Source organism: Octopus bimaculoides, chromosome Z (genome assembly GCF_046866305.1).
Source record: "Octopus bimaculoides isolate indiv1 chromosome Z, ASM4686630v1, whole genome shotgun sequence".
Classification (NCBI taxonomy): Eukaryota; Metazoa; Mollusca; class Cephalopoda; order Octopoda; family Octopodidae; genus Octopus; species Octopus bimaculoides.
The window spans coordinates 18853276-18878078 of NC_142944.1; the positions used below are offsets into that span (position 1 = coordinate 18853276).

The window sequence follows — 24803 nt, forward strand, 5'->3', positions numbered from 1 at the left end:
CAAGCTTTTAAAAGTGTGATTGTTTATTTTTAGACTGACATTACAGGGCAGATGTGAAAAACTGGAATTGTTTGGTTTGAACATAAAACACATAGAATATTTGGACCAGATATGGCTGGTTTAAATGCTAATCAATTATTTGTAATATGGTTTTTACAGCTGAGTACCTTTCCGAACACCAACCGATATACAGTGTGGATTGGGTCCTTTTAAGTGGCACCTGCACTGACAGGGTTCACCAAGTACTTGCAAGACATAAAAAAAAACCTTCAAGAGGGGAGGGGGCATTTTGTCAGATGATGAAAGGTTATAGTGAGACACAGAGACAGAAACAAGTGTCTCACTGTAGAAGTACAAGATTACCCAGCCGGGGGGGGGGGGGAGATCAGGAATGAAGGCAGAAACAGGTGCACTGCTGCAAAGAAAATACATAGTTACCCAACCTGAGGGAAGTGCAGGAGATGGAGAGGGAGTGGGAAACAGCAGGATAGAGATGGTGGCAAAATGCCAGGCACACACACAAGGAACGGAGATCAGAATATAAATGGGATGGTTGAGTAAAGGAAGAGAGAGATATAGATAGTGGCAAGTGCCAGGGCATACTCTTGAGGTTCAAAATGCCATAATATAAGTGGCAGGATATTACGAAGGGAGTGGTATTAAAGAGTGTGGAGGGAGGAGTGAGTGGTGAAAACGGGGGTATATATAGCGTTGGGGCTCTACCAGATAGCAACGATATAGAGGAACAGGGCCATGAGGACAGGATTGGTGAGTGAGAGCTAGGCATAGTGTATGAAGGAGGAAATGCAAGAAAGAGAAGAGATGTAAATTGGTTTGTTGTGGTAGAGTGTGTAAAAAGATTTCTTGCTAAGTGTGGGTAGGACACACAACGCTTCTAGAACTCAGTTTTGCTAATGTGGGCAGATTTATATATATGTATATGTGTATGCATATATATTATATATACATACATATATATGTATGTGTATATATATATATATATATATATATATATATATATATATATATACCTAATGTAATAAATGCAAAAACTAAGTTTTGATGGGCTTCCTTCAGTTTTCATCTACCAAATCCACTCACAAGGCTTTGGTCATCCTAAGGATGTAATAGAAGACACTTGGTGCCAAGCAGTGGGGCTGAACCTGGAACCATGTTGTTGGGAAGCAAACTTCCTACACACAGCCACAACTGTGACTATATAGTATACCATCAGACTACTTCAACCAGAATACACCTACTTTAGTGCTATGAATTAACTGGAGTAAGAAGTATTCAATGTCTTTCTTAATGCTTATCTGTAGATAAGTACCTGTAGTTTTGATTCTGTGATTTAAATATTAGTCCAACATCATAATCTTCCAGACAATTCTTATTTTCACTAATTGGACATCAATTATACATCAACTGGATATCATAATATTAATTAGAGTAATTAAAACCAAAAATTTATTAAACATTCTACTTAACACCTTTTGTGTTTCTTTTCATTTCCTTTTAAATTAGTAAAAGGAAAACAATTTTGGAAAATTCCTAAATGTTGAAATGGATACATACCCCTAAATTTAGGCCATCAGCAAAGACTTGTGGAATTGTTACATCGCTCTTGCCAAGTCTTTCACGTAGCTCTCTTTGATTTTCTTTGCTCATAAATAGATCTCTCTCTTCATATTTCACTAAATGGGTCTGTAGAATTTTTTGTACTTTCTGGCAGCGGTCGTATGTTTGTCTCACAACTCTCATGCTTGTCATGTAGACAATGATTTTACCCTTTTCACACTTAAGGTAGTTCCACTGAAATGAAATCACAGACAAAAGTGATGAGAAATGTCTAAAAGGAAAAAAAAAATATATATATATTCTTTAGATGATGCATTCAAACATGACATTTTCCTTTCAATACAAATTTGCAAAAAAAAAAATGCATCAGTTAAATTTCAGACATATCTTACTTATGAATTAATAAGTTAATTGCTGGAATATTGAAACGTAAATACATTCTTACTAACTCATATATATATATATTTATATATATATATACACACACATACATAAATAAACACATACATACATGCATGTATACAAACATACATATATAGTAAAAGTAGGAGGATCAAGACAAATAGATTGAGGTAAACAAATATGTATATATATATATACATAGGGAGAATTCACAAAACAAAAACAAAAGACGAAGACAGATGGTGTAGACAACAAACAGATGTATTAGTTTAACACTCGGGAAGTGAAAAAGTCTTAAATGTTTCAAGCCTACGCTGTTCCACAGAAAGGAACAAGGAGAGAAAATAAAGAGAGAAAATAAAGAATGAGTAGTGGCTAGCAATCTATCATGCCGAATGATTATATATATATAATAGAAATATGTTACAAAAAGAAAATCCTAATTCCCTAATTTTCCCCTTCTATCAATGTTCACAGAACATCTCAGTACAGCAAAGAATGAATAAAGAGGCAACTTTCATCAATAAATATCTTCCACAATTCAATATGAACACATAACATAATACAGAACACAATTAACCTTTCAATTAATACCACTAATCCCCATACATCCCATACACCATTCACATTACAGATTTATATCTACCTTAATTGCACCAAGTCCAGAACTACTTACCTCTCTTACACATAATCTTTTTACTCAGGGACTAGTAGACCCGACACCATTCGGTAATCGGTGCGCATTCAAAACCAGTGAACAGTAATTTTATGAAACCAGTATGCCTTTGAATCTCTTTAACAATTCACAATAATGATTTTTATTACATTTATTCCTATCTCAGTTCATATAATTGTATATATCTATTGTTACTTTTCATAAAAAGCCTTTAATTTTTTTTAATTTCCAATGTGCATTTTCGCTTTTTTATCTTCTTACTCCCCCCCCCCCCCCATATATATATATATATATATATATATGATAGGATTCTTCCAGTTTATGTCTACTAAATTCACTCACAAGGCTTTGGTTGGCCTGAGGCTATAGTAGAAAGCACTTGTCCAATGGGACTGAACCTAGAACCATGTAGTTAGGAAGCAAGCTTCTTACCACACAGCCTCGCCTGCACCTATTACAACCACAGAAAAATCATCCCCTGAATGCTTCTGAAAAATTAATCCTACTAAGCTAATTAAATATATATTTCTGTCACCATAATTATTAGCAAGGAGAAATATATACAAAACAAGTTTAGATATAACAATATAATTGTCAATAGATATGATAACTTCTAGTGTGGTTTAACAAGTTTTCCTTGTTGAACTTGTTTCTTGATAATTCCCACAATGTTTTCATGGATAAAAATAAGTTTGATATTAAACTTGACATGTTTAAAAGTCTATCCTATTGTGAGCCATAATGATGTTATTATTTCAACAGCTGCTAATCCACTTATTACCCTCCAAATCATTTGAATCGTGTCATCTGAATTCTTAATGACAATGTTTTAATTTCATGCTAAACGAAAACGTTTTTGTTTCTTAATTAAAAATCAGGGCTAGCAATCAGTATTTGAAAATATTGCATTTTTTAAATGGATGTGGAGGGCACACGTCCAGCTGTGTGGTTAAAAGGTTAGCTTTTCAACCATGTGGTTTTGATGGGTTCAGTGCCCTGTGCCAAATGGCATGGTTCTTTGGGCAAGTAACTTCTACTATAGCTCTGGGTTGAGCAAAACCTTGCATGTGGATTTGGTAATTTTGTAAATAGAAACTGAAAGTGGCCCATTGCAGGTGTGTGTGTGTGTATGTATGTATATGTATATATGTATAGATGTGGATTTGGTAATCTGGTAGATGGAAACTGAAAGCGGCCCATAGCATGTATGTATGTGTGTGTGTGTGTGCATGTGTGTATGTGTGTGTATGTATGTGTGTGTGTGTGCATGCGCATTTGTGTGCGCGTGTGTGTGCACGCGCATTTGTGTGCGTGTGTGTACATGTGTGTATGTGTGTCTGTATATATGTGTATGTATGTATATGCATGTATGTAAGTATGTATATAGGTGTGTATTTATGCATGTATATATATATATATACATATATACATATATATATATATATATATATATATATATATATATATATACATAAACATATATATATATGTGTATGTATAATAAAGAATATATAATATATATACACATGCATATATGGGTACAGGACGTCACCAACGGTGCAAATAACAGTAAATACATAAACGAATGAGGGGAAAACAAGTGAAATATGTAAACAACAAGAAAAAATGGAAAATAGGACAAGTAAACACAGAGAAAGAACCCTTCATCATTTATTATTTAATTGAATGCGATGCATCCATTTCCAAGTAAGTCTGAGGACTATATATATATATATATATATATATATATATATATATATATATATATATATATATATATATATATATATATATATACATATATATACAAACTTAAACATATATATATTTATACATATATGCATGTGTGTGTTGTATATATATATATGTGTGTGTGTGGGTTTATATATGTATGTAGGTGTGTGTTTGTTTGAGTCTTGTCTTGATATTGCATGTTAGTTGTAAATGAGTGTCACTGTCATACATGCAGTGTCATTCATTTCTAATAGTCTGCAAAAGAAAAAAAAAGACAGATATCTGGCTATGAGGAAATATTACCTTCCTGGGAAACAATTGAAGGTTAGCAACAGGAAGGGCATCTGGTTATAGAAAAATCTGCCTCAATAAACTCTGTCTGACTTTTATGTAAGTATGGAAAAGTAGATATTAAAATGATGATGATGATGATGATGATGGTGATGATGATGATGACGATGATGACAACAATGATGATGATGATGATGATGATGATGATGATGATGATGATGATGATGATGACGTGAATGCAAAAGAGCTTGTGATGAAATTATAGAAGACATGGTTCAGTTTATATTTTAAAATTTATTTTGTTAACATCTTCAAGAGGTAAACTCATATCACAGCATTTGGTTTCTTTTCTTTTATAAACTGATGCCTTTGTCCTGGTGTTACATTTGTTGTTGTCATTGTTAATTAGCTCTTGAGTCAACACTGTTTGAGCAAGTCTAGAATTTAAGGTCCTCTGCACTTGACCATCCATTTTTCTTTCTTTTTTTTTTCTTTTGTTAGATATGAAAATAATAGGGTGTGACCTGAGGAAAATTTGGCTGCTTTTTCTCTACTAGTCATGTCAGTGAAATTCGGTAGTTGGAAACAACGTGGAATTCATTCAGAGAGAGTCCCTTCCTGCTCTTGGTAAATTTAATCAATTGCCTAGTTCAAAGGCACCACACAGATCTTAACCCATTACCTATCAGTGATCTCAAATGAGATAACTTAAAAATTACAAAATTCGTAATTATCTGTCAATATTTACACATATCTAATCTTTTTGCTATATCTACTTGGTATATATATTTCTCTGATATTCAAATGAGGTTTACTAATTTTTCACCCAATATCTCGTTTATTTCTATTTAAAATCTTATTTTGAAATGTTATTTTGATCATTCCAGCGTGTTTCTAAGGCTGTTTTATACTAGAAATCAAAGTTTCATAAAAAAAATTCCAGTAAATAGAATTATGGGAGGTAATGGGTTAAGTACCTATAACAAAGTTTACTCTGTGGTAAATATTAAGTCTTCAGTTTTAAGTAATTTTCTCTCTTTGTTTCACCATTCTTGGAGACTTTAAAAAATGATTTTGGGTGCTGACCTTCTGATTAATTCATTAAAAAGATCAAGTAACTGCATAGTGGCTTGCGCAGTGCTATGATTATTAGCATAAAGGTGCATGGCTTAGTGGTTAAGGTTATTTGGCTCACAATTTCAAGGTCGTGGGTTCAGTATTTGTTTGCGTGTTCTGTCCTTAAGCAAGACACTTTATTTTGACGGTGCTCCAGTTTTCTCAGTTGGCAAAAGTGAGTTGTACCCTAACCCTAACCCTGTATTTTAAAGGACCAGTCTTGTCACATTCTGTCTCATGCCGAATCTCTTAGTGAACTACATTAAAGGTATGTGTCTCTGTGGAGTACTCAACCACTTGTATGTTAATTTAATGAGCAAGCTGTTCCATTGATTGAATCAACTAGAACCCTTGTCGTCGTAACTGATCAAGTGCCAGTCTGTTGTTATAAGGAGTGGAAAGTAAGTAAGAATTAATAAAATACATTAGTAGATTGAATGAACTTTACAAAATGCTGGTTATTAATGGAATCAAACAAATAGTTATAAATAAATTATATTACATTATTACAATGAGGAAAGCTTTGGTTGTTAGAGGTATTGGAGTGAGAGAGGCAAGAGAGTTTATTAATGATAGGAAAGCTTGGAGAGTGTTTGTGGATGGATGAGTGAAGTGATGCTGTTCAAAGGGGTATGGAAACAGCATGATGCAGCAGGGATAAACCAGCGTATGTTGTTGTGCTCCGCTACTGATATCAGGGGTTTGTTTTCTGTGCTTTGACCCGAGCATAGGATGGGGCTCACCCCTTTAAGATGGGAAATGAATGGAAAGCCTGATGTGTGTCTTTTTGTGGCTACCCCCTCCTATGGAGAATAGGCCTTGGTAAATAAAAAAAAAACATTGTTACTGGTATTTTAGTGACGCATGTAGAGTTATTTGGTTGAAAATATTGTATTTCATTCAATTTGGAGGATGTTACAGATTCTTTGGATTGTCTACTGTTTATGTTAAATCACAGCTGTAAGTACAGATCTCTTGACGAGACTCTTAAATGTGGTTGATCTCAGTCATAATCACAGACACTCTGATCAACCTGTTACTTCTGTTTATGCACGAGTTAATAATAGACTACTTCCTGATTTTCGGCTGTAGGTCTGTTCAATCAGGCTTTATCTAGGGCTTAAGATCATCATCATCATCATTATCATCGTCGTTGTTATTGTCGTCATCATTGTCGTCATCATCAGCAGCAGCAACAGCAGCAGCAGCAACAACAACAACAACAACAACAACAGTAGTAGTAGTACTACTAGTAGTAGTAGTACTACTAGTAGTAGTAGTACTACTAGTAGTAGTAGTAGTAGCAACAACAACCACAACAGCAACAGCGACTTCAACTGCAAAATCCTCAACAATAATAGTAACAAAAACATGAAACAAACAAAAAACATCAGTAGCAGCAACCGGAATAAAACAACTTGCACATTTTTCCCAAGAATATGTTCTCACTTTTTGTTCTGGAAAATACTTTCACATGTTTTTATTTATTCATCTATTCATTTATTTGTTTGTTTATTTATCTATTTATTTATCTATTTATTTATTTATTATTTATTTATTTACCTCTGCCTTAACGAAGTCAGAGGTATTGTTTTCAGTCATGTTTGTTTGTTTGTCCATGGACAAGATATCTCAAGAACTGCTGGATGGATTCAAATGAAACTTTCAGGGATGTTGGGCCTCATGACTGGCACAAACTGATTAGATTTTGAGAGTGATCCAGTTCTAGACAAGGATTCTGGATTATTTTTCCTGCTTTTTTTTACTTAATTTTTGAGAGTGGTCAAGTTCAGTTTTAGTATTCTCATTTGTGAGAGCAGTCAAGTTTATTTCAGACATTCTCATTATAAAAATCATCTCTGGCTAATCATTGAGAGGACGTTGGTGTTGCCTTGGCGGAGATTTGCGCTCTCTGAGTGCTCTTGATTATTTACTTATGCTATTTTGCAAATGAAAAATATTTTTAGATTTTAATCTGCTATGAACTGGCAACATTTTGCTCCCTTTAAAGTGTTACATCAGAACAGTGGTTCTCAACCATTTTTAATCTATGGACCCCTTTGATTACTGTTTTATTATGGTGAATCCCAATAGCCATTCTATGTTTAAAAACTAGTTTTATAGAAACTTCTTTCAAAATTCTCATTTTATTTTCTACATATTGACTTATGTTGGTTGAACTATGGAAAATTAGAGAAAGAAATCTCGCCCTTCGTTGCAATATATATCAATATATACATCTGAAGCTACATTTTCCAGGGTATTTAAAATACTATGTTGTGTCCTCAATTTATTATTTTGTCATGTGGACCCCACAAAATCTTATATGGACCTTTAGGGGCCATATGGATCCTGATTGAGGACCACTGCATTAGAATATATATTATAGTAAGTAGAAATGATTTCTCACAAAGCCAGAAATTGTGGGGCAGGATTGATAAAGTAATTTTTTTGTTTTACTATTGGCACAAGGCCTGAAATTTTGTGGAGGTGGGGCTAGTTGATTATATCAACCCCAGTACTCAATCGGTACCTATTTTATTAACTCTAAAAGGATGAAAGGCAAAGTCGACCTCAGAGGAATTTGAATTCAAAATGTAAAAATGGACAAAATGCTGAATGGAGTTTTGTCTGGAGCGCTGCTTTGATAATAATAATAATAATAATTTTTTTTTATTTATGCGCCCTTTTAAAGCCTAGCCAGGCTCATGAGCCTGGTTTCCCAGTTTCTATGCCATATGTGTTCCCCCACCTCAGCTGGACGGGACACCAGTCCATTGCAGCTTTACTCAAGAAAGTGTTACATCAGAACAGTGGTTCTCAACTATTTTTAATCTATGGACCCCTTTGATTACTGTTTTATTATGGTGGATCCCATAGCCAGGAAGAAAGAGTGAGAGAAAGTTGAGATGAAAGAGTACAACATGGGTCGCCACCACCCCCTGCCGGAGCCTCGTGGAGCTTTAGGTGTTTTTGCTCAATAAATACACACAATGCCCGGTCTGGGAATCAAAACCACGATCCTCCGACCGCGAGTCTGCTGCCCTAACCACTGGGCCATTGCGCCTCCACAATAATAATAATAATAATAATTCTAATAATAATAATAATAATAATGATAATAATAATAATAATAATAATAATAATAATAATAATAATAATAATAATAATAATAATGTGGTAAGAATGATCGATTGGGAGGTCTGTGGAAATTTTAGTCTAGAAAGATTAAAGATGTGACATGACCAAATCCCAGAAAAAGTTATTGAGAATGATTATTGCAAAATCCAATGGAATGCAATGACCATCAGATTAGATATTGGAAACCTGACATTGTTGTGATGAAGAGGAAAAAAACATGCCTGATCTGATAATTGACACAGCATGTCCTGGTGATAACAAGATCAAAGAAAAAAAATAAAAGTTAACAGTGATGAATTGAAGAGGGAAATATGCAGGTTGAAAGCAATGAAGAGAGTTAGACATGATTCCAATAATGGTTGGCATGCTTGGAAGTACTAGCACTCATCTACCAACATGGTTCAAAAAGACTGGTACAAATGTAAAGATAGGACACTTATAAAAATCGTCATTGCTTGGAACTGCAAGAGTTCTCCACAGGGTTCTTGAAGTATGATCCGTAAACAAGTGTCACCTGAGTCTGCTGGCTGTGGACAGTTGACACTTTCCTTCATACCTAGCAAAATAAACTGAGATGTTTCATATAATAATAATAATAATAATAATGATAATGAGTAATGATGTAGACAAATGACTGAAGGCCATTAGACTTGAATATCCTAAAGAGCTTCTATAAGAAAATTTGCTTCGTAAGAACAAAAAAGGGTTTTGAGCAATTGAAAGATTATTGAAAGCTTGTGGATATCTAAGGATATAGGAAGTAATTTGATACCCATATAGATTCTACCAGGAATAAGACCAAACCTGAGTCAAAACAAATAATAATAATAGTAATAATAATGATGATGATGATGATGATGATGATGATGATGATGATGATGATGACAAAAATAATAATAATAATAATAATAATAATAATAATAATAATAATAATAATAATAATAATAATAATAATAATAATAAAAGTGATAATAATAATAGTTTAGGATGAATTTTGTCCTTGATAAATGTACTAAAGCAAGTTTTGTAAGAGGCAAGCTCAGACAAACAACTTCCATTAAATTAGATACTGATGCTGCCATCAAGGAACTTGATCCATAAGAAAGTTATAAATACCTGGAAATAAACAAAGGAGATGGTGTACAACATGCTACTATGAAGGAAAAAATAAGAAAGGAGTATTACAGGAGAATGAGACTTATACTGAAAGCTGAATTCAACTTGAAAAATCACATCAAAGCCATTAACATCCTGGCACTTTTAGTAGTCTAATACAATTTTAATATCATTAACTGGAATCCTATGGAGCCCCAACGCCTGGACAGGAAGACAAGAAAACCACTAACATCTAAGAACATGCACCACCCAAAAGATCGTCTGTACCTACCTAGAAGTAATGGGGGAAGAGGAATGATGCAGGTAGAACTGTGCTATAAGACCTCAACAGTAGCAATGAACAGGTAATGATACAGTACAGAGTACTGGATGCTACTGCTTGTGTGCAAACATGAAAGCAGCAAAAGTCACATTCTATTGTCACGGAAGCTTGCAAATTCGCCAAGGGACTTGGCATTAATCTTGAATTAGATGAAGAACCTGAAACCACTGCCACGAAAAAAGCAAAATAGATCAGACTGCAAAATAGATCAGACTGCAAAAAAGAACGGGCAGAAAGAAATTGAGGAGCAGTGGCGCCAGAAGCCTCTGCATGGACAGTATATACTCTCAAGCCAAAATGCTGATGTAGACCAAGCAACAACCCATCAGTGGCTGAGAAGTTCGGGACTGAAAGCAGAGACTAAAGGTTTCATATTGGTGACACAAGATCAAAGTTTGCTAATCAAAAAGTATCATGTTAATGTTCTTCAAAATGGTTCTGACACTATATGCAGATTCTGCGACGCATTTGATGAAACAATAGACCATCTTGTTTTGGGATGACCTGTGCTGACACCAAACAAATACAAAAATCACCACATTGGGTAGGACAGTATTTACATAGGAAAATATGTAAACACCACAAAATTGGTACTCCTGCTTACTAGTATGGACATCATCCTGAGCCACTGAAGGTAAAAATGTCACTCTCCTCTGGGATTTTTCAGTCAACACCAACAAAATGATCTAAGATAATCAACCAGACATAATTATTAAAGACAAGGAAGAAAATGCTCGTAGACTAATAGTTGTAAGTGTTCCTATTGATAAAAATATATCTGTAAAGGAATTTGACAAATTAAGTAAATATAAGGACCTGGAAATTGAAATACAAAAGGTGTGGTATCTTAAAGCAAAAACTGTTCCTGTTATTGTAGGTGTTCTAGGTATGATAACAAAGAGATGTCAGAAACATCTAGGTAACATCCCAGGAGAATCATGTCTCAGAGAAATCCAAAAGATTGTGCTGACAAATACTGCCCACATCCTTAGGAAAACCCTATCCATTTAAATGTCTGTATTATATTACATGAAGATATTTGGCTACTGTCTTTACCACTTCCCCTCCCCACACTTTCAGTCATACTGTAACATCTCTCATCCTTCACTCGCCCTAAGACACTGGGTGTATCACAGCAAGTGATTGTAACAAACATGCAGATTAAAAGTAAATAAGAACAATAGTAATAACGATAACAGAAATTTTGAGAGGAGGGTTAGGCAATAATTTCAACCCCAGAACTAGACTAGTACTTTCATCTTATTGATCTGGAAAGATGAAAAGCAAAGTTGACCGTAGAAGTAATAATGGTATTAAAAAATATTAATATTCCCACGTACTTCTATTTTCTCAAGCAAATGGTAATAATAACGAAAAATGGAAAAAAGAAAACAATAAAAAATCAGCAGTAAAGGAAGTAACACAAATATAACAAAGTGCAATAAAAAACATGCTATAAAATGGTGCCAATTAAAAAAGCACTAAACCAATAGATAATGGGTTAATTGCGAGAAATCAGAAAAAATAAGAACAAACTTTATTCACAAAATCATACTCTTTTGAGAAAAGCAATGGACACAAACTCCTCAAGCAACAAAAACATGGCCAAGGTCGTTTGACTTGTTGGAAATAACAGTCAGATCTCCTTTATATCACACCAAATTGTCTTTAAAAAGAACTATTTTGGGATAGTATAGTCTGAATAAAAGACTGGAATGCAGCTGGTCATAGGTTTTCAAAATTACAGTTAACCTGGGTGGGGGTTGGGTGCAAACAACAACAGGAACAGCCAAGCTATATAAACATACACTGTCATACACATGCATTATATCTTTTATATTCTACTTTTTATTTGTTTCAGTAATTAGATTGCAGCCATGCTGGAGCATCACTTTGAAGAATTTTTAGAATTTTTAGTCGAATCGATCAACCCCACTACTTTTGTGTTTTTAAGCTCACAACCATGTACAGGCTCCCTTATTTGGTCTTGCTGTGAAAGTGTATAATATATATATATATATATATATATATATATATATATATATATATATATATATATATATATACATATACATACATATACTTTGCTGAAAGTTTACTGGTGTAAATTGGTGTAGATATGAAAAGTAGTATTAATATATTAAGTGCATCATTAATTTATGAAATGAAGTTCTACAAATCCAATCATATTTGTCAAAAATGGAGGAGATAAAATGTTAAAAAGTTGTAAGAGGTTTATTCATGCATACAATCGTTTCATACATAGATATAAATTCATTTTAGAATTTGCAAATATCAAAGTACTAATCAGTGCAGAGAAAAAAATGATAGGAACTTAAAAAAAAGAGCAGAGAAATTAGATCAATGGGTTTCATGTTTATCTGTTCCTATCTATGTGTGATAGTGATGGGAGTCATGTCAGTTAATAATAAATTAACAGCACAAAGAAATTGAATGGCAATCCTTTAATTTGAACCTCAATACTTATGTACCCTGAAAAGATCATACTAATAATGCATAAATTGCTGCATATAAATATGAAACAATATGCAGTCAATGTGATCGAAACACGTGTTGGAAAAATATGTATTGAATAAGCTGAAGTCAAATAAGAATAAATTAACAGCACAAAGAAATCAAATAGCACTCCCTTAATATGAATCTCAATACTTACCATCCATAGCATAGCCATCCTCTCACTCCATTTATACATTTAAAGCAGTTTATGGACAGACTTTCAACCACAACACATTTTCTGATACACCTAGTGGGTACTACTACCTTGTAAACCACAACAGACAGAAAGGACATGCCAAGAGTTTGAGTTTATGGAAACAATATTTATATATCACCTGAGGAAACACAACTAGATCTCGTAATGCAAGGAAACGGTTACATAACCAAATACCTGTAAACTTGGAGAACCATATTGCATGGAAATAATTGTTAGTGATTACAAATAAATGTTTCTCTATACGTCTTTTTGTTGACTCTAACTTACTTAATTATCCATTCACACACTACAGAAGTCCCAACACAAATCTGGCAGTACATATAATACTACTGCTGGATAGCACTGGGAGAAATCTGAAGGTGGAAGAGCTTAATATTGTACTCTACTACATACATACATACATACATACATACATACATACATACATACATACATATATATATATATATATATATGCTTGCTTCCCAACCACATAGTTCCAGGTTCAGTCCTGAATATCCTAACCACTAAGCCATGTGCCTATATATATATATATATATATGCATGTATGTATCATGTCCAACCCATGTCCAACCCAACAGTATATGATGATGGTGATGATGATGATGCAAATATAGGAAATTGTTGAACTAAGTTACCAAGCATCAAGAAACACCACAGAAAAATGGACATAACACAGACACACATAATTTTGTGCCTATTATTATTGGAGCAACAGGGTATGTACCAAGCCGCCAGGAGAAAAGTATGACTGAATTTGGGTTCTTGGGGAAAGAATGCTACTCCCTAATTCATACGATATTAAAAATCTGCAAAAGCTTCTTATGATTTAAAGGATGATGAACAAAACAGTACTTCCCTTCTTCACAACCTTGCTACCAAGTAGGTGGCCAGACAAAATTAATGCTAAATTAAAAAAGAGAGAAGGAAAACATACACACATACATTATATACAGACATTCATACACACATACATAAATACATACATATATGCACAGGTGTGACTGTGTGGTAAGTAGCTTGCTTACCAACTACATAGTTCCGGGTTCAGTCCCACTGTGTGACACCTTGGGCAAGTGTCTTCTACTATAGCCTCAGGCCAACCAAAGTCTTGTGAGTGGATTTGGTAGACGGAAACTGAAAGAAGCCCATTGTATATATACATATATGTGTGTGTGTGTGTGTGTATGTGTGTGTGTGCGTGTGTGTGCGTGCATGTGTGTGTGTGTGAGTATGTTTGTGTATCTGTGTTTGTACCCCCACCAACGCTTGACAACTGATGCTGATGTGTTTATGTCCCCATAACTTAGCAGTTTGTTAAAAGAGACCGATAGAATAAGTACTAGGCTTACAAAGAATAATTCCTGGGGTCAATTTGTTTGACTAAAGGTAGTGCTCCAGCATGGCTGCAGTCAAATGACTGAAACAAATGAAAGAATGAAAGAAAAAAAATACACATACACACACACACACACATACATACATACATACACATACATATACACACACACATACATACATACAGACATACATACATACATACATACATACATACATACATACATACATACATACATACATACATACATACACACATACATACCAATAATAATTGGTAAACTTAGTTTTGTAAGTAAATGTCTAACTTGGATTTTCAGAAAAAGAAATCAACCAACTGAATCATGGATTAGAAATACAATTTGTAAGCAGAACAGTAGAACTATGTAAGACTTTTCTCAGGATTAAAATGTGACATTGTTTCCCATTATCTACATTCCAATGAAGGAGCTTTGTATCTTTGTTAGAAAGCTCCTTCTTCAGAGGAAGAATTTAAATGGTTAAATACAGAAGAGACATACATACATACTTACATACATACATACATACATACATACATGCATACATACATATTTAAATATTTGAGAGCCCCAGCGCAGTCTCTATCTACTAAACTGCAAAATAGGTTCCAGACTTAGATAACTTTCAGAGTCATTATTATTGACAAAGACCCTTGAATGTAAGGCCCAAATATGGCCACATTCCACTGACTGAAATGTATAAAAGAATAAAAGAATGAAAGAATATACTATACCTCTCCATCACTTTGTTCTTTGAGAAATGTCACTATACCGGCACGGACTCTATTCTTATAGCCCCGAATAGTTCCTTTGGCACTAGTAATCCGAATTTCTTGTAGAGTGTTTGGATCAGACACATCTCTTCGACCAACAAAATTACTTTCTGTAAGGGGTAGGGTCTTCACGGCATTCATATTGAACCAAGTGTTTGCAGGTTTCTGTGGAATCAAATTCTTTTGTTTGTACAAATTGTTACTGTTGAGTTTGGAATAGTTCTTCTCGGCCATTGACTTGACAGGACTATTGTCTTTACTTTTGGTTTCTTGATCTGTATTCTTATTATTCACATGTTCCGTGGAGTACATATTCAAATTTTGGGAGCTATCCATTTCAAATACTATAAATTTTATTATTGAGTTGAATATAAATTTTTCTTGTCCTACACAGACATATACAGCCTTTATTGTTGTAGTTTTTATTAACTTAATGATATGAAAAGGTCAGATGATTTCAAAAATGTCTTAAATCTATATAAAAGTCATGGACACTGCTGCTTTACAAAATGCTTTGTGAATATCTTAAGTTTTTGTATGGTATTCAATCATTGCTTTTGTTATTTTTCATTTATGTTCTTTAGCTGTTCTTTTTGTTGTTGTTCTTTTTGATTAAATCTCGCGGCTGTTTTTTGTTTTTTGCTTTTTTTTTCACCCCAAAATTCCTCAAAATTCTTCCTTTCAAAAAGTCTCTTCATTTAAATGGTACTTTCATTAAAATCTGATTCAGCTTATGTGTATAAGATTTCATTGTTTTTCTTTGTCTGTTGTCCGTAATTCTTATTTTTGCTTTCATCAAGGCTGGAAATTATTTCTCTCAATTCTGAAAGAGACAAGATAGTAAGTGACAGGAATGACAATAAGATCAAGAAAGAAAGAAAGAAAGAAAGAAAGAAAGAAAGAAAGAAAGAGAGAGAAAGAGAGAGAGAAGGAAAAAAACAAAACAAATAAAAACATTAGACTCCTCTTATAAAAACAAAAGCTAATAAACAAAATATTGATTGTCATAGACTAAGACAAGATAAATCCTTGGGCCTGGATTGGAAGACAAGCAAACAAATGTTGACATTAGAAGTTTCAACTTTCCATGCAGGCAAGCTATAGACAGAAATTTGATTGAACTGGGAAGGGATGACATACCATGGTGTCATTGTTGTTGTTGTAGTTGGTGGTGTTAGAGGCAAAAGTGGTGTTGGTGGTGGAGGCGGAGTTGCTGGTGGAGGCGGAGTTGCTGGTGGAGATGGAGACTGAGGTGGCAGAGAAAGGAGGTGGTGGTGGTGGTGGTGGTAGTGGTGGAGGCAAAAGTGGTGTTGGTGGTGGAGGTGAAGGCTGTGGTGGCAGAGGCAGTGTTGGTAGTGAAAGCAGGTGGTGGTGGTGGTGGTTTCAATGATGACAACTATGATGATGATGATCATCATCATTTTGATTATGCAGAGAGAAGAGTTCATCATAGAAATAACGATAACGGTGAAGATGACGAAAATGAGAATGATGAATAAAACACATGATTAATAACACAATATAGAAATTAATTTTTAAAAAAAAGCCTACAGAGAATAAAATAAAAAAAAAAGAAAAACAAAAAGAAAGAAAGATGGAAAGAAAGTAAAACAGAAAGTTAGAAAGAGAAAGAAAAAGAGATCGGAGAAGGTGTAGAGTAGGGGTTCTCAGCCCCTTTTTTTTGCCTATGGACCCCTTTGATTCCTATTTTACTTGGATGGACCCCATAGCCATTCGATGTTTAAAAAATCCTATTGTATTTTTATAATTAAATATTATTAAGAACTTTCTCTCTTTCTCATTCTCTTTTACTGAACTGCTAAGTTATGGGGACGTACAGCATCAGTTGTCAAGCGATGCTGTGGGGACAAACACAGACACACAAACATATACACACACACATACATACACACACACACACACACACACACACACACAAACACACACACACACATATATATATATATATACACATATATACGATGGGCTTCTTTCAGTTTCCATCTACCAAATCCACTCACAAGGCTTTGGTCGGCACGAGGCTATAGTAGAAGACATTTGCCCAAGGTGCCACGCAGTGGGACTGAACCCGGAACCATGTGATTAGTAGGCAAGCTACTTACCACACACCCACTCGGTATAAAAATTGTTATAAATATTTTGTATATTGTAGAAGCATAAACAATTTATTGCACATAAACTTTACTGGTCTGAAACAGAATCTTTCATGGCCCCTGAAAAAATTGCCATGGACCCCCCAAAATCTTATATGGACCTCCAGGGTCCATGTGGACCCTGTTTGAGAACCCCACATGTAGATGAAAGAAAAAAAGGCGGTAAAAGTTGAGAAGAAGGAAATGATAGAGCTGGATATAAAAATGAAAGAAAGATAGAATGATATAAAAAGAATACAAGCAGTCTCCAAATTTCAGGCCTTGTGACTTTTGTAGAAAGGATTATTAAATTGTCATAGGAAGATTTAGTAAGACTTGGGTTTAAATTAGTGTAGAATATGACTGAAAGTATGTTTTACATATATGCACAATGCTAATGAAGGAACCACTATGTGGCTGCTTCAATTGCTAGAAACGGCAGCTAAAATTCCTTCAGGTAACATTCTACTATTTTAAGGCAAAATAAAAGAAGAAAGAAAATGTGGGGTTGGAAGAATTCATTTGAGTCTTATATATAATCTTAAAGGGACTGGATATCCATGGCCGGAATGCCTTTGATCATTGGATCTGCTCGATAAGAGTTGAGCTGGGATAAAAAAACGACAAAAACAAGAAGAATGACAAACTTTTCTGAAATGGTGATACAAAACAGAGAAATCAAAGAGAAAAGTTGAATACCTTCATAGAACCATTATGCATTCACCGGCAAAAAGTTCTTTAGCATAATGCTTATGTTAAAACAAACCATCGTGCTACTTTTTTTTTTAATCTATTTTTATTGTTTTTTTAATTATTTTTGTTATTATTTTCTAAATTTTTTTTTCAATGCATGCTGTCATCCATCAAGGTATTTATAGCTTGTGGATGTGTATAATAACACACACACACACGCACACATGCATACACACATGCACACACATATGCACACATGCACACACATATGTGCACACACACACATACACATACATATATATGCATATGTATATATATATACATATATATATATGTATGTATGTATGTATGTATGTGTATATATATATATATATATATATATATATATATATATATATATATATGTATGTATATGCATGTACATATACATATATATATATATATATATGTATATATATATATATATATATACATATATATATATGTATGTATGTATGTATGTATGTGTATATATATATATATATATATATATATATATATATATATATATATATATATATATATGTATGTATATGCATGTACATATACATATATATATACATATGTATATATAAGAATTTAAGTATTGGAGAAAACGCATGTTATAATTGCATACTTTATTCCTACATATGTTTCAAAGGATTACAACCTGTGTGATCCATAGGGATCTTTGATATTAAAATTGTAACCGTCTCATCAGGGAAAACATATGTATATATATATGTGTGTGTATACACATGAGTGTGTGTGTGTATGCACATGAGTGTGTGTATACACATGAGTGTGTGTGTATATATATATATTATCAGTCAGCCATTGTTATGATCGGCCATTATTATGATTGACCGTTGACTGAACACTATTCAATTTTTTTTCTCCGTGTTTTTCTCCTTGTCTCCGTATTCTTTCTGTTGAAGAGCGTAGCTCGAAACGTCAAAGACTTTCCGTATTCCCGAGCGTCATACTAATATATACTTTTGTTATTTACACCACCTGTCCTCGTCTGTTGTTATTTTTTGTATAATCTCCCATATATATATATATATATATATATGCATATATGAATGTGTGTGTAGGTGTATGTATATATATATATATATATATATATATATATATAGTTGCATACATCCACACACACTCACTCACACATTACACACACACACACACACACACACACACACACACACACACTCACACACACATACATAGACCATAAAAGACAGGTTGCGTGATCATAGAAATTAGTGTGAAGAGATTCTATACATCGTTGTATACACCACTGTGAATAGTAAAGTAAACGTATTTTATTTTTGTTATTTATATATTTGCTTTAGATTTCTATTTTGTTTCATTTAAGTTCTTCCATTGGTGGCTTCCCTACCTGTATGCTAGTGTACAGCGTTTGTCACCTGACCCATCTTTAAGGTTTTACCTGAAGGCACATAGCTTACTATCTACATACACTTACATAGAATCACACATTCATACATACATAAGAGTACACACAGACACATACACACATGCATATACATACATATACATACATACATACATACACATGCATACATACATGTATACATCATGCACACATACATACATACACACATACATAAATACATACATACATACATACAAGCATGCATGCATACATACATGCATGCATACATACACACATACATACATACATACATACATACATACACACATACGTAAATACATACATGCATGCATACATACATACATGCATACATGCATACATACATATATATATATATACACACATACACACACATACACACACATACATACATACACACATACACACATATACATACATACTTATATACACACATACATACATACATACATACATACATACATACATACATACATACAACACACATATATATATACATACACACATACGTATAAATATGTACATACGTTTAGGTGATTATAGAGATTTACAACAAAAATGCATCCAATAGCAAGATAAGTCTAGTTTGAGAACAATGTCAAACAATATGAAAAAAAAAAAGTAATCAAATACTAGAAAAGATTTAAAAAAAAACGAAATTTCTGACTACTTGTAAAAACAAAATGAAAGCAAAGAGAGAGAGAGAGAGAGAAAAGGGTTGAGAGTTAGTGATATTGACATGACGATTCCTTCTGGTGAAACAGGTGGAAAAAAAATGTAAACGAAAAAAAATAATGGGTGACCACAGAAATTTCAAGGATGGGACCATGTCCAGACCTCTCTCACAGACCAGTGAGGTGATGGCAGCGGTGGTGGTTGTGGTGGTAGTGGTGGTTGTGGTGGTGGTTGTGGTTGTGGTGGTGGTTGTGGTGGTGGTGGTGGTGGTGGTGGTGGTGGTGGTGGTGGTGGTGGTGGTGGTGGTGGTGGATATTGCGGATATGGTGGTGGTTCTTAATAAAATAATGGCAAGGGAATAGGAACAATGTAAATAAATTTGATAAACAATGGTAAAAATGATTACACCACCACCATCACCACCACCACCACCACCACCACCACTACCGCCACCACCACCACCACCACCACTGCAGCACATGTTCATCCAGCCTGTCAACCAGCTGGCCAACCAGCCAGCCAACCAGTTAACCAGCCAACTGCTCTTCTGTTGTTTCACAAATAAGAAAATATTGAAAGGGACACTCAATGCACACATTAGAACAAAAAAACCCAAAAAAACAGAGAGGGGCTAACACTACAGAATGTCATGCAAATCAATGTTTTGTTTTGTTTTGTTTTGCTTCATCTTGTTTTGTTCTGGTTTGTTGGGAGGAAACAGTGAGGAAGTATTTTTATTTATTTATTTATTTGAGAATTACGCAAGGTAAAGTTACTGGTGAAAGGTAAACAGGAAACAAAGAAGATATTTGTGAAATGAAATAGGAAAAGTCAATAGGTAAGAGTTCAATGGTTAGAATGTTGGAAGCAACAAAGCAAGCCTCTAAGTCACAGGTTCCCAACCGAGGGGTGTTCTTTTACTCTTTTACTTGTTTCAGTCATTTGACTGTGGCCATGCTGGAGCACTGCCTTTAGTTGAGCAAATCGACCCCAGGGCTTATTCCTTGTAAGCCTAGTACTTATTCTATTGGTCTCTTCTGCCGATCTGCTAAGTTACGGGGACGTAAACACACCAGCATCGGTTGTCAAGTGATGTTGCGGGGACAAACACAGACACACAAATATATACACACACATACATCATCATCATCGTTTAACGTCCGCCTTCCATGCTAGCATGGGTTGGACGATTTGACTGAGGACTGGCGAACCAGATGGCTACACCAGGCTCCAATCTGATTTGGCAGAGTTTCTACAGCTGGATGCCCTTCCTAACGCCAACCACTCCGAGAGTGTAGTGGGTGCTTTTACGTGCCACCGGCACGAGGGCCAGTCAGGCGGTTCTGGCAACAGCCACGCTCAAAATGGTGTATTTTACGTGCCACCTGCACAGGAGCCAGTCCAGCGGCACTGGCAACGATCCACTCAAATGTCTTTACGATGGGCTTCTTTCAGTTTCCATCTACCAAATCCACTCACAAGGCTTTGGTCGGCCTGAAGCTATAGTAGAAGACACATGCCCAAGGTGCCACACAGTGGGACTGAACCCGGAACCATGTGCTTCGTAAGCAAGCTACTTATCACACAGCCACTTCTACGTATATTGTGAAATATACATACGTATGTGGTATTATGATTGATCATTTAGAGTCGAAAATACATTTTGATAATATTTTAACAATAAATATAATTGTCATCTTATATTTTGTAATGTTGTCTGTTACATTTTTGTATTGTCATCTATTTTATGTTTATTATATCAACACAGGTGAAATAAAGAAATTTTTTTATTATCAATTCCAGTGACATAGTTTTCTGACACAGATGTTATTATCCAGGAACAAAGTTTTGTTATATTGATGTTGAATCAAAAAACAACTGTCATATTATATTTTCTAATAGTGAAGGCGCATGGCTCAGTGGGTAGAGCGTCGAGCTTGCGATGATGTGGTTGTGAGTTCAAATCCTGGACCGGGCTGCGCATTGTGTTCTTGAGCAAGACACTTTATTTCACCTTGTTCCAGTTCACTCAGCTGTAGAAATGAGTTGTGACATCACTGGTGCCAAGCTGTATTGGCCTTTGCCTTTCCCTTGGATAACATCTGTGGCATGGAGAGGGGAGGGCGGTATGCATGGGTGACTGCTGGTCTTCCATAAACAACCTTACCTGGACTTGTGCCTAGGAGGGTAACTTTCTAGGTGCAATCCCATGGTCAGTCATGAACAAAGGAGGTCTCAGCAATAGGGGTGCCATAGATTTCTTAAAGCCTCGAGGCAGAAAAGATTGGGATACTCTGCTCTATGTAGTCATTTAACGTGCTGAGAATAGAAGCTAAACTTTGCAGTCTTAACCTTTTAGTATTCAGGTAACTCTGTCAAATTTAATGTTTATTTCTGAATCAATCGTGCATTATCTCATAGCTGTGAGATTTTGATGATGTGATTGCTTATTTTTAGAATAACATAGTAGGGTAGGTATGAAAGATTGGATCTGGCTACTTTGAACATAAAACAAGTAGAATGGGCCAGATATGGCCGTTTTAAGCCTTTAGCATTCAGATTGCTCCGTCAAATGTAATGCTAGTTTATTCAGATTGTTTTGAATAAATCATGCATTATCTTGTAGCTTTGAGATTTCAATGGTGTGATTGTTTAGTTTTAGAATGACTAAAGTGTTGAGTAGGTGAAAGAAGCCAGATTTTTTATGTTTGAACATAAAACAGATAAAATATTTAGGCCAGATATGGTCAGTTTAAATACTAAAAGAATATATATTTATATATGGGCATTTGTATAACCCTTTAGCATTCAGATTAATCTATCAAATGTAATGCTTATTTATTCACATTGCTTTGAATAAATCATGACTTATGTTGTAGCTTTGAGATTCCAGTGGTGTGATTGTTTAGTTTTAGAATGATATTGTAGGGTAGGTGTGTGAGGTTGGATCTTTTATGCTTGAATGTAAAACAGGTAGAATATTGGGGCCCGGATATGGCCAATTTAAATACTAAAAAGATATATATGTATATGCATAACCCTTTAGCATTCAGGTTGCTCCGTCAAATGTAATGCTTATTTATTCACATTGTTTTGAATGAATCAGGCATTATCTCATAGCTTTGAGATTTTGATGATGTGATTATTTATTTTTAGAATGACATAGTTGGATAGGTGTGAAAAGCCAGACCATGCCAGTTTGAACATACAACAAGAATATATTTCAGGTTAAGGGTTAAACAACAACATGCTTTCTTGAAGAATGTTATTTGAGTGATGTAAGACATTTGGAGTGTTCTGACTAAAACCAGAGATGAAAGGGAAAACATGAGATTGGAACAGTCATTGTTGCCTGTGCACTTGCGAGGTTATTTTTATTCCCAACCACATGGTTCTTGGTTCAGTCCCATGTGTGACACCTTCAGCAAGTGTCTTTTACTATAGCCCTTGGGCTGACCAAAGCATTGTGAGTAGATTTGTTAGACAGAAACTGAAAGAAGCTCATTAAATATATCATCATCATCGTCATCGTTTAACGTCCACTTTCCATGCTGGCATGGGTTGGACAGTTTGACCGAAGGCTGCACCAGGCTCCAACCTGATTTGGCAAAGTTTCTACAGCTGGATGTCCTTCCTAATGCCACCTACTTTGAGAGTATGGTAGATGCTTTTTATGTGCCACCAGCACAAGGGCCAGTCAGACGGTACTGGCAATGACCACGCTTGAATGGTGCTTCTTACATGCCACCAGGACAGGAGCCAGTCAGGTGGCACTGGCAATGACCACGCTTAAATGGTGCTTTTTATGTGCCACTGGCATGGATGCCAATCAGGTAGTACAGTCACTGACCATGACAATGACTTCACTTGACTCAACAGGGCTTTGCAAGCGCAGTTTATTGCCCAATGATTGAAGGGTACTCTTATATGGGCTGGTTATGCTGCACTGGCATAGGCCATGATTATGGTCTCACTTGGCTTGCTGAGTCTTCTCAAGCACAGCATATCTCCAAAGGTCCTGATCACTTGTCATTGCCTCCATGAGGCCCAATGTTTGAAGGTCATGCTTCACCACCTCATCCCAGGTCTTCCTGGGTCTATATATATGTACATATAATAATGAAGGTGTAGAAAATCCAATGGTGGTGCCCGAGCATGACTGCAGCTTTTGAGCTGAAACTAATTAAAAAGTTAAAGAGCTATATGTATATATAAATATATAAATATATAAGGAAAGATTTGCCAATGTTCTGCGCCGTGAGGACCAAAGACTCGAGGTATTTCGTGTTGCAAGACAGTGTAGGAGAGAGAATAGTGATGTTGTAGGAGAGAAATGTGTTCGCATGGATGATGGTACACTTGCACTAAATGAGGATGCAAAGAAAGAGGTCTGGAGATGCCACTACACACATACACACATACACACATACATACATGCATACATATACACACACACATACATACATACATACATACATACATGCATATATATGTATATACATACAAGCATGTACATACACACACACATGCATATACATAAATCCATATATATACATACATATATATATACAAGTAAATTTTTCTT

At 34.9% G+C, this 24803-nt stretch overlaps 1 protein-coding gene across 3 annotated transcripts in view; it reads right to left on the reverse strand.

The window, feature by feature from the left end:
• LOC106869947 (glutaredoxin domain-containing cysteine-rich protein CG31559) overlaps nt 1-24803 on the reverse strand; it is a 113614-nt gene that overhangs the window by 17248 nt on the left and 71563 nt on the right. For 2 of the 3 annotated variants that reach the window (XM_014915890.3, XM_089365513.1), the window contains exons 2-3: nt 15203-16064; nt 1576-1812 (exon numbers count right to left, since the gene is read on the reverse strand). In XM_014915890.3, coding sequence (XP_014771376.1) covers nt 1576-1812; nt 15203-15577 — 612 coding nt within the window. In that variant the 5' untranslated portion in view covers nt 15578-16064. Of the gene's footprint in view, nt 1-1575; nt 1813-15202; nt 16065-18093; nt 18189-24803 lie in introns of those variants that run through there. The other variant, XM_014915889.3, reaches the window with a different exon arrangement.